The 12,260-nt window shown below is 40.3% G+C and overlaps 1 protein-coding gene across 4 annotated transcripts in view; it reads left to right on the plus strand.

Annotated features, from left to right (window-relative positions):
- ST3GAL3 (ST3 beta-galactoside alpha-2,3-sialyltransferase 3) overlaps positions 1-12,260 on the plus strand; it is a 198,394-nt gene that overhangs the window by 74,515 nt on the left and 111,619 nt on the right. For all 4 annotated transcript variants that reach the window (XM_069862975.1, XM_069862974.1, XM_069862976.1 and 1 more), the window contains one exon: positions 840-932. In XM_069862975.1, coding sequence (XP_069719076.1) covers positions 840-932 — 93 coding nt within the window. The remainder of the gene's footprint in view (positions 1-839; positions 933-12,260) is intronic.

Consider the following 12,260-nt stretch of genomic DNA (forward strand, 5'->3'; position numbering starts at 1 on the left):
CTGAATATTAAGCGTGAAACTGTAAATCCATTTATTTTGAAGGATTATTGATAATTCTTATACTGTGACTCACATTAAGGTACCTAATGTTACTTTGAAAGCACAGGTGAATTAACCCTTGTAATGTTTTCATGAAATGGATAAATGTAAAAATTTTGCACATGGTGAATAGAGACGCAAATAAAATTCAATGTCTTTTCCAGGTCACTCTGTAGATCTAAGGTAAAAGCATGTACTGAACGTATATGTCTTTTCTTGAGTTTCTAGTCTTATTTCTGTACAAAAATGAAATGGGGAAAAAAAATACAAACCCCAAAACACCCTGTTTTCTGAATTTGGCCCCAAAATCACAAGGCAGACTGAGTTAAGACACATCTCAACTCAACAGCAGCAATGTCATCTGTTCCAAATACTGAAAGTGCCCATCCCCTGATGACAGCCTGCCAGAACTGCTCAGCAGTTTGCTTCAAACGCTTGAAAGGTATCTTCTAAATAATCTTCTAAGTAATACTTTTCTATAATTTTAACTTTGATCATCCTTTAGAAAATTACCCAAATTGAAGTGGTGGTTATGTTTTCTGACTTTTGAGAGGCTGAAGTCTAAAATGACGTCTTGATATTTCCTAGGCATGAAAACCTTTCAGCAAAAGTAGTGGTTTAGTGGTATTTCAGGTTGTTCTCCGGTGATGCTATATTACAACAAATAAATACCTGTCTGTATTTCATGTTATTCCCCACAGCTGTTTTGGAGAAAAGATGTAAGGAAAAAATAATTTGGCTGATTGCAAAAGCCAGTTCATAGCCAGTAGAGTTCTAACTTTCTACTTGTTTTTTCACAGGCCTCCAGAATTGGCATCCAAGTATGCAAATTTGTCTGAGGGAGCCTGCAAGCCTGGTTATGCATCAGCACTCATGACTGTCATCTTTCCAAAGTAAGTAATTACTTTACTGAGGATTTTTTCTCCTCTTCCTGGGATGACTTTACATCCTTCAAGGTGGGTGATCCACAGAAATTGTCTTGAAAAACATCATTTCTCTGTCACTTGATTGGTTCACTCAGTGTTGAAATTCTGGGCTGTTTGTGTGGTCAGCAGCAATGGCTTAATTGGTTTTAGTCTGACTAGAAGCCTGCTCAAAGAGCAGAGAGTTCTGTGTTGAGTAATAAAACAAATCATATTGCATGATACAGATGTGTGGTTGAATTCACTGCTTGTACCAGATGATCTCATCCTTAAGAAGGTTAGGTCACAAAGTGACAGATTAAGTCATCTGGAGTAATAAAATGTGGTCTTTTTTTAACTTGAGACAACAGGATAAAGCATCCCTCAGGTTCCAAAGACTTTCCAGTAGTCTTTTCCAAAGAGTCTAAGACATGTTGTTAGCAAGTTGTGCATCTTCTTGTGTTGAGAAGTTATTGTTAGCTGAAATGTTAAAAATTTCTCCAGGGTTTGTTACCCTCCGAAAGGGTGGGAAGTTGCAGTACAGTTTGATAGCTCTCAGAAATGAGGAAATCATAGCACATCAGCCAAAACTTATCTTTAAATTTGGCTTATGGCTTTCTCTAATGCACCATGTGGCTTCTGCGTGACAGGGAGTTTGTAGAACTGCTGGAAGACAGTTCAGAAGATAGATTGGTGAGAACATTATACTTCTGAGGCTCAAGGATCTGAGTTTGGTTCTTCGAATGGAAAATTTGACCAAATGGTTATTTGACCTTTGTACAAGCTTCTACTGCACATGGAAAAGATGCTCTAGTTCAGCCATCTCTTTGGCAGAAGAGATTGGTGACTTTTTAACACAACTGGTACTCTTCTAAAAGATTTATTTCTTTTGAGGAGGGAATTTCCATGATTTGCACATATAGAGATTGACCTGAAACTGGTGCTGTTTTCCTTCTTTGTTTTTATTGGCAAACATGGTATCTGCAAGCTTTAAGAATTAAAAATACAAGTCTGCTGTTGCCTTGTAACCACTGGTTACTGCAGCCAGGCCTTAAAAACAAAATGCTAAGTGTTGAGACTATGTTCTCTGCTACCAATGTAAAACAAACAGTTATCAGTATTGTCTTCTGTGTGAATTTTGGAACTCTGGTTAGATTATAAATACATACTAGAACCAAAGGTAGTTATGTTATCATCTTCCTCTTTAAGAGCTCTTTTTGAGTGATTTAAACTGTGTTTGCGTACAAGTTAAATGTAGATAGTATAGACCAGGAATATAAGATGACATAATTGTGAAAGATGTCTGAAGCAAAAGCTTTCCTTCCTTTATACAGCTGAAACCTAACTGCCCTTTCCAAGGTGTGACTGTTGTTATATATTGACTCTGCAGAGTTAAATTGTATACACTGAAGAAGGAAGGCTGTTTAGTACATTTTTCAAGTCCAGAAAAATACCATTAATGGTCCTTTATCCTGATTTGTTTCATGACACAGGACATAAGATTTTCTTGCAACAAATTCACGATGGATCATGACCTAGTTAGCTTGATTTAAAGATTTCAGTTGACGGAGAATGTCGTAAAAATGTGCTACTTTATACCTATGAATAAGCTCATTATTGCAAAAATATTAATATTATTTTAATTTAAAATTTAATTAAAACTTTGGCTTCAAGAAGGAGGTTTTTTTGCCTGCTAGGATCCAAAGTTTATTTATTCTCTCCCTCAGCAGCTACTTAAAGGTTGCTGCTCAGTCCCCTTCTCCCAGTAGCTAACTGCTTTCAACTATTGTCATGCAAAGAGGTAGTAACTTGTGTCTAGTCCAGCTAGGTGGTTCTTCTCTTCTTCATGTATTGAAAAATCGTATTCATAGTTCTAAAAACAGCATCTCACTGGGGATTTATGACCAGTTGCTTCTCTAACATGAAGTCAAAACCTTACAGAGGTAGACATTTTTTCCAGGATGTCCTGTAATTCTTTATTAATTGAATTCAGTTTTGGACTGAATGATTTCCAGAGGTTCTTTCCAACCCCAACTGTTCTCTGATTATTTTACCTAGGATTGGTATAAGGATGGCTGATCAGTAGTTCTGCAAAGAATTCTATGCCATGCTTAAGATTCTTTCTCTTCTGAAACTTCTGTCATACTCAAGAACTATGCAAAGTTAGTATTACAAGCCAGGTATCATAATTTAATGTTTAATTTAATGTATCATAATTTAATGTTTAAGAACACTTAAAGCCAAATTAGCTTGATTGTGATCTAAGAATTTGAGCTGCGTGATTTCTTTTATTATAGCTTTTGGTTTTGGTTGTTTGTGTCATTAGGAAAACATCATCTCTGTGGCTGACATTTTTCAGGCTTGGTCTTCACTCTGAAATGTGTGGGTTTGTTAGTTTTTTTTTTTTTATTTGGATAAAGTTGGCTTGGCTGTTTTCAAGCATGAATAAAATGAATAGATGTTTTCCCGTTCTGAAGGATCCTGACTTTTTAGTGCAATTTTAAATGTAAATAGGCAAAATATGATGGAAATAGTTGAGCTAGAGTAAATATTTTTCAGAGGATGTAACTCTTCTTGGTAAGTGCTTCTTTAATGGTAAAAATATGAGTTCAGACTTTACCAAGAATAAGCAAGTGGATTAAAGGGCAGCACCCTGAGAAACCTCAAAATGTGGTTACTGGTAAGAAAAGACTAGTTGAGTTGTTTTTTATTAGGTCCTCAGTTGATTAGTTCTCATTCTAGCAATATTGGAAGCCTTCATCAATAATCCTAGCTGGAAAAAATCCTACGTTAAGTGTGTAGATGATGCAGTTATTGGAGTGTATAAATAAAGGACTGGTTGCTTTCAGAGTACAAGCTGGATTGCCTGATTTAAATGGCCACAGTCCAATAAAACGTATGTGAATACATCCAATATGAAGTAAGACATCTGGGAAGAACAAATGCGAGTTATACCTTCAAGATAGAAAAACTTTCCCTTGGAAACAGGCACAGAGAAAGCTACATATAATCTCAACAAAATATTGTAGCTGAAATGCTGTTTCAGGTTGATGCGTACACACATACGTTGAGAAATTTCGTGTGTAGCGCTGACCTAAAATTAAAAACACACACACACTCACAAAACTGCCACAACTTCTAGATCAGTGTCCAGTTTTGATGGTGAAAGCCCAAGAAGGGAGAGGAAATAAGAGATTGAAGGAAAGCCACAAAAATGAACAAGGACTGGCTTAAACAATAAAGTAAACAGGGCTCCTGGAAGCAAGTCGTCTTTCTGAAGCAGGGGTTGTATCCAAATGCGCAGATTAGGAAAGAGCGTTAACTTTGGCAAGTTAAATATAAACCATAATGAGGTAGGCCAAAAAAAATGTTGAGGAACAACTTTATAAAGGCATTAAAAATATATATATAAACCCTTTTGTCTTACTGTCAAAAGCAGAAAGCCTGCCAGGGACCCCAATGGGCTGATAGATGATATTAATAGTGAGCTCAGGGAAGGTAAAGCCGTAGCAGAGAAGTTATTTGCATTGCTATTGACAGGAGCACAGTTCCCACGTGGAGCCTTCAGTTCCTTGGGGACAAGCTGGGGGAAGCTGACAGAAGGTTGATGTTTTAGAGCAATTCAGCACAATGAATTGCTAGGAAAAGTTCTCACTTTGTGAAGAACTCAGTGGTGAAGTTGCTGAGTTACATGTGGTTGTGTATAGTCATTGCTTAAATTGGCCTTAGAGTGGAAGAATGAAAAACCGTAAACGTGTCAGGCTTTTCAAGAGGGGCCCATGGAGTGTTTGGGAAACTGGAAACTAATAGTGAGCATGGTCTCTGTATTAGGTACTCTGGTAGAAACTACACAAAAAGAACAGAACTAGTGTTTGTTCACAGGAATAAATGCAGTGATAGAGAGGAGTCGAGTTGTCTTCTACAGTAGGAAATCCCATAAACTTATGATGCCCTGTAAGTCTGCTCAAGTCTTATGAGGACCAGCTGAAGGAACTGAGGTTATTTAGCCTGGAGAAGAGGAGGCTGAGGGGAGACCTCATCCCTCTCTACGACTCCCTGAAAGGAGGTTGTAGTAAGGTGGGTGCTGGTCTCTTCTCCCAAGTAACAAGTGATAGGATGAGAGGAAATGGCCTCAAATTGCACCAGGGGAGGTTCAGATTGGACATTAGGAAAAATTTCTTTACCAAAAGGGTTATGAATCATTGGAACAGGCTGCCCAGGGAAGTTGTGGACTCACCTTCCCTAGATGTGTTCAAAAAGCATGTAGATGTGACACTTCATGACATGGTTTAGTAGGCATGGTGGCGTTGGGGTGGTGGTTGGACTGGATGATCCTAGAGGTCTTTTCCAACCGTAATGATTTTATGATTCTATGTTGTTTGAATGAGTGGATGAGCATTTGATAAAGGTGATTTAACTAGTACAATATGTCTGGAGTTCTTTAAAAGAACTACTAAACAAAAATACCCCCAATAAAAAAAAAAACAAACAACTCCACCGACAAACAAACAAAAGCCAACCAAAAAGACCCAAACACTTGGTGTTTCAAAGACTTTTGGGAAATTAAACTGGTGCAGTCCTGTAGTGGCTGAGTAGTGACTAGGTAAAGATTAGAAACTTTATGGAAAAAAGTAAGAATATTGGACAATACAGGGGCATTACCCCAGGGGTCCTCTGGAGAACATGTGCTGGGATCTCTGCCATCCAAGTGCTCAAAAGCTATCTGGAACAGAAGATGAATATTAAAGCACTGACACACTTTTCCAGGTAGCATGACGAAAAGCTGACTGAAAGGAATGTCAGAGGGATCTCACAGCAATAAAACAGCAGAAATTCAGTTCTGATAGATGTAAGGGGGTGTTTGTTGAGAAGATTGGTCTGACAGCCTAATGATGGACTTAGTTATGCCTTGCAAATGGGGAAAGAGATCGTGGAATCAGAATCATAGAATGTCCCTAGTTGGAAGAGACCTACAAGGATTGCTGAGTCCAACTCCTGTCCCTGAATAAGACAACCCAAACATTCACACCGTGTGTCTGCATTGTCCAAATGCTTCTTGACTATTGTCAGGCTTGGTGCCACGACTGCTTCCTGGGAGTTGTTCCAGTGCTCCACAACCCTCCAAATGAAGAAACTTTTCCCGATACCCAACCTAAACCTCCCCTGGCACATCCTCCTGCCATTCCCTCAGGTCGTATAATTGGTCACCAGAGAGAAGAGATCAGTGTCTGCTCCTCCTGCAATGAGGTCTCCCCTCAGTCTCCTCTTCTCCTGGCTGAACAGAAGAAAATGGCAAGGGTGTTTTGGTAAAACAGCATCAGTAGGTCAGTGAATTAGACGACTATGCTCGGTAAAGTTGTCTATTTTTAATAGGTCTGAGAACACCTACAAGTCTGGAGCTAGTGCTTTGACTCTTTTGTAGAAGGCACTAACTGGTGTTTGCTGTGGTAACGCTGCAGTCTCCTACGTGTCTGGCCTTACTGTGGAAATGATGCTGCCTGTGAACAGTCCTTTCTATGTCCTATTCTTTATCAAATGAGAATGGAGACCTCTGCCCACAGTTTGTGGCTGACATGCCAGCCCGGGACAGTTCAGCTACTGACAATTTTCCAACCGCAAGCTCTTGTAAGTTGGCAGCAAATACTAGAAATTAGAGGAGGCGGTAAATAGAGAGGGAATGTCTGCTGACTTCTGAATCTGTGTTTGTTAAGAGAACGTGGGGAATGAAGTATTTAAAAAAAGATAAAAAGTATCTGAAAAGATTTCAGAATAAGGGGAGAAGAAGTTTGATACATGACAAATCTATAGCTGTTGTGACCAAAATAGTGAATTTAACATTTGTGATTCAGATAAGACTATTTTTAGCACCAAGGATATTACTGTAAACATCTCTTTCTAGTCAATTGGTGCTAAGAAACAGTCTTATATGATTCATAAACTTCTTTAAGTTCAGAAACAAAATCAGTTTGGTTGATTTTTCTGGTGTGAACCTTCTATTGATTAGCAACCAGCATTTTCTTCACAGTCATCCTTTTTTTTGCTTATTTTTCAATACCGCTTATTTTTCAATTTCCTCCACTCTGAGGAAAACCAGCTCTCCTGTAAACTCCTCTGGGTTTTAATTTTCATGCTGAATTCTTTCTTTGTATGTAAAGTTCAAAATTTTTTAAGCTTTCATATCAGCAAAGAATGCATGACATGGATTTATGCCAGCCGTAGAAATTTCAGAGGCTTTCTTCTCAAGCCATTCTTCTGTGTTTTTCTCCTGATGCTTAGTTCCCCCTCAATATTGTAGGTCGCAGACTCATGTGGTTTTCTTCTCTTCCACGCTAGCTGTGTAGCTTGGGTGGCTCCAGAAGGCCTTTCTCTAGAGTCCACAGGGTAAACTCCTGTCTCCTTGATACCAGAGCCTGGCAAAAATTTCTTTGTCTTGCAGGTATAGTTTATGCAATTTTTATACTTTTTTGGGAAAAAAAATCATTCTTACACACTTTTTTACGTGCTAATGCAGACAAGGGCTTCACGTGGAGCTACAGCTTTAGCAAGAGCTTTAGTAGGAGTCAGGAAAATTTACAAATGTGGTTTCCTCATCCCATTTACTTCCCCATTTGTTTCCATATCCCCTTCCAGGAAGCTGTGCCTCTTATAATAGGCACACAAGAGCATCTTTCCATTCCAGACTTTCTTGCTTTGTTACTTAGATATTCAGAAAGAATATTTTAAAAGAGAATATTTTAACCCTCTGCTTAGAACTGACTTTATTCACGTTTGGCTGTCTCAGTACCTCGTGAATTCCTGCCATACCCAGCATGGGCTTGTGCTGAAGTGACAGAGCAGAGCGTGATCGCAGTGCCTAGAGACTGTCAGCGCTGGCGAGGGCTGCTTCCTTTGTGATTAACTATTTAAGGAGCGCAGAGGAAGCCAAAGGATGGCAGCTTCACGTGATTCATGAGAGCTCACTGAAGAAATAGGCTCGATAATTAGTTTGCCACTGATTCCTATGGGAATTCACAACTATTCCCTGACTGTAGTGTGAGCCATCTGATGCATATTTTTGCAGTCTCTTCAGGTGCAGTGGGTATTATCTCTTAATTTGTTAAGATATACAAAATTGTATGTATATACTGATATAGTGGGGGATTTTTGTTTTTTAAATAAATGTACAATGTACATCTCTTTCTGAAATACACCAAAGTGGTTAATTTTATTAATTTGAACTATGAAAGCTGCTTGTGTCCAATGAAAGAGTGGACACTTCTTGAGGCATACACTGAAGTCAGGGTCCCTGTGTCCCTGGAGTTGTTGTGAGAAAGACTTTCTGCTTCCCTTCAGAATGAGATTACTCCTGTTCTAGGGATGGGGAGTACTCAAACATCCTTCCCTTCGTTAATTCCTGTTCTAGGGATGGGGAGCACTCAAGCACCCTTCCCTTCGTTAATTCTCTTGCTTTGCACTCATGTGTTCAGAAATAGCATATGATGATGGTGGAGGTTGTTTCAGAGTTCAAAGTTACATTTTGTGTCTCAGTAACTGCCGTAATCACAGCTTCGTAAGGAAATTAGTACATGCCCCCACAGCACAGACGAAGGAAAAATTTGCTGTTGCATTATTGAGGTTTGACTTCTCAGGGACAAGTTGATGCAGGTGTAATTTTCTCCTGGACAGTGCTGAGCATCAATAGCTTCCCTCAGTTCCTTGATTAATTCTGGCTAAAGCAGTTCGGGACTTGCAGGACAGGGAAGGAGGGATGAAAGAGGAATTGATGGTGCCCGGATTGGTTAAGCCATCAGCATTTCCCCTTTCTCCAAGCTGTTAAGTGCCTGGCTTGTGCCAGGGGCATCGGAGCATGTCACTGCTTATGTTTACCTCTTGTCTCCCCCTTACTCTGTGTTTTGTAAAATCCAGGCTAAACAACCGTGCGAGCCAAACTACGCGCGCTGTAACGTTCCTCAAATCACTGCTGGTGTCTGGGCGGCACCTCCTCACCTGGGGCCCCGTGGCTTTTCCAGTAATCCATCTGGCTGTGCAGTCAGCTGCTGACCCATTGCCACTGCTGGAAAAGGAAGCATTTTACAGTGCTCTGCTTTTCTTTCCTTGTGTTCGTTATGAAGTTGTGCCTTTTTCTCCCTTATATGTTGGTTCTGGAGTGAAGATTTTCTCACTTTTTTACCTCTACAGTTAATGTGTTGGTTTATATACAACTTGAAGGCACTTACAAAGAGGATGGTTTTTAAAAAACGTATGTTAATGTAGATTTTGAGTGACAGAATTGGGTCAATATATACAACCCACAGAATTCTTATGTTTGTTTATTGTCACACGCTCATTTGAGAGACTTAAATCTCTCACACTTCTGCCTAAAGGTGAAAAGTCTGTTATCTCACAAAATATTTTGCCACAGCTGGTTGTACTTCAGTGAACATATAGCACAGTCTGTTAGCAGACATTTGCTTTTAATGTTCAAACTCAGATTATTGTCTGAACTGTTGTTGCTATTTATAACAGGGGCAATTGGATTGCCCTTCACAGCACCCTAACTGCCTCAGTCCCTTCCACCTGCTTTATCTGCAGGAGAAAGCTGGGATTAAGAAGCAACATTTGATAACTCAGGTTGAGTGTTGCAAACCTCTGATACCGAAGGGGTGGTAACCAAAGCTCTGTTTGAAGTGTGGTTGAATAACAAATTTCTCCACGACAGAGTCCATGCATTCATTTTTCTTGGAGATACCAGTGACTGGGAATGTAATTCCAGAGATGAGCAGATGAAACTGTACACAGAACTTCATTGCTAGCTCATTGTACTGATTAACCAGCTGGAGCTCCTACTTCCAAACAAACTTCAATGACGACAGCTCACTTCTTCACTTCTGGCAGCCTCTGACGATGTGCACGTGCTGCTGCAGTCACATTGAAATAGATGTGGTGTAATGGAAGAGTAGATTTGAGGAAGAAAAGTCCAAATCTCAGGTTGTGTGTCTGCATCCCCTTTTTTTTCCGTGACACTGTTAGCTTAGGGAGTTCATGCTGCCCTCGGTGCTGTTCTATTCCCGATGCGGGCGTAACTGCTTGCAGACAGTGCAGTCAACTGGGTAAGTAAAATAATCCTTACGCCTAAACGTCAGTTTTCCCTCCCCCATCCATCTAGTCGTTTAGTGCAAGATTATTTTTAATCTTGATCAGTTCACTGATCCAGTTTATGGAATTACCAAATCATTATATAAACCCTGCTAAGGGTGCAGCTTGGGACTGAAGAGCTAAGGTGATGGAAACTCCCTAAGCCAGCCTGGGCACCAGGACAAGAGGTATGGAGAGGTGTTGCTCAGGAGAGTGGGAATCTGATCTCACCTGCAGTTCATGTAGGTTGTTCTCTCTATCCCATGTTGACCTCTTAATGTTTAAAAAAAAGTGGAAAATAGTACATGCAATTCTTGTGTGCTGATCATGTCGATCGGTTCTGCATCAGAGCCATTTTTGGAGCTGAAATCTTTCATGCTTAACCTCTCTCAAGAGTTTAAAAACAAAAGTATGTGAACCATGTGATGTACAGGCTTTGTGCCTGAAAAGTTTGTCTTCAGATTCCTTTTCGTGACTTCTGAATTAAGTGAGGCTGTTAGATGAAAGCTGGAATATGGGCTCATGGACCTTACTGAGCATCTGCCTTTCTAGCTTTGAAAAAGGTGCAGAGCATATGAGCACTCATGCTGCATCTTATGCCAGAGTGGGAACAGGACAGGTTTTTTTTGTTTTGTTTTTGGGGTTTTTTTATATTCCTAAATTGTGAACTTTAACCAAAAGAAGGGACAGCTTTTCAAATGTACAAATGTATTTGCGTGAATATAATGACTGTAATGGAAACAATAAACTTAATCTGTGCCACCAAATAAGTGTATTTTTTTGTGCATGTGTGTTCAGGCTCTGGTGCTGTGGCGCATCTGCTCTAAAGTTATTCCAATAAGAATGTTGAACTTTTAGGAAGATTCTTGCAGCAAAGATTGCTTGGGGGTCTAAATGCATTTGAGTGAATGAAAAATACCAGTGAGCACAAAAGGTAAGCAATATATGTAATATCATTGTGGGTTCAATGTGCACGTTGGCGCTGAGGGGCATGGTTTAGTGTTTGATAGGAATGGTTGCAGTCAATGATCCGGTGGGTCTTTTCCAACCTGGTGATTCTGTGATTCTATGATCTTTCCTTTTCCTCAAATCCTCCCAAGATAGCCCGTTTGGGTATCTCTCATATTATTAAAACTCTGACTTTGCGTCTGTGAGGGTTCATCTTTATTGGCCCAGTCAATTGTTGCCCCAGAGCCCCAAGAAGTTCCCTGGTGTCTCTGAGGCACCGTCTGTCACCGGTGAGTTTCTCTTGCCATGGAATGCGTGTGGCTTCCCTCAGAGTGAATTGTGTTCAAGAGTGGATAATTGTTCCTTCTGAGCTCCTTGCTGGTTGTTTTCATTGAGTTTCTGATCTTTGGGTAGATTTCAAGTCAATTTATTTTCCTTTCCCACCTTTCCCTCCTCCTCTTTTACTGTCACGCTTTGTTCTATTATTGAAACACTTCAGGAGCGACAGCACCGTGGAAATATTTTCACTGGGCCAATGTGCATTGACTAAGAGTATGGATGAAAAGCGAGTCTGATAATTTATGCAAGATTATTAGGCCAAATTAGAAACAGTCTGGGGAGCACTCCAAGCCTACATTAGGCAAATGAAGGTAAAAACTGTAAAGATTAAAAATTCTCTTTGTAGCAATGTGAAAAGTCACTTGAGAATGTTGTTCAGATAACGTGGTAGAAGCTCTGACTCCACTGCAGTGTGAACAGGGTAAGCTGCTTTGGCAATGATTTTCTTTTACTATAACTCTGAGCTAACCATGCAGCAAAATAAAATCCATAAATCAGCTGCTGAATCATAGACTGGAATCATAGAATGGTTTGGGATGGAAGGACCCTTAGAGATCATCCAATTCCAACCCCCCTGCCATGTGCAGGGGCACCTGCTGCTGGATCAGGTTGCTCAAAGCCCCATCCAACTTGGCCTTGAAGACCTCCAGGGATGGGGCAGCCACAACTTCTCTGGGCGTCCTGGGCCAGTGCCTCACCACCCTCACAGTAAAGAATTTCTTCCTAAGATCTCATCTAAATATCTCCTCTTCTAACTGAAAAGCATTCTCCCTCGTCCTATATCCCTGCACTCCCTGATCAAGAGCCCCTCCCCAGCTTTCCTGGAGCCCCTTTAACTACTGGAAAGCTGCTTCAAGGTCTCCCCAGAGCCTTCTCTTCTCCAGGCTAATCAAGCCCAACTCTCTCAGCCTGCCCTTA

The sequence above is a fragment of the Phaenicophaeus curvirostris genome, chromosome 8, assembly GCF_032191515.1.
Source record: "Phaenicophaeus curvirostris isolate KB17595 chromosome 8, BPBGC_Pcur_1.0, whole genome shotgun sequence".
NCBI lineage: Eukaryota > Metazoa > Chordata > Aves > Cuculiformes > Cuculidae > Phaenicophaeus > Phaenicophaeus curvirostris.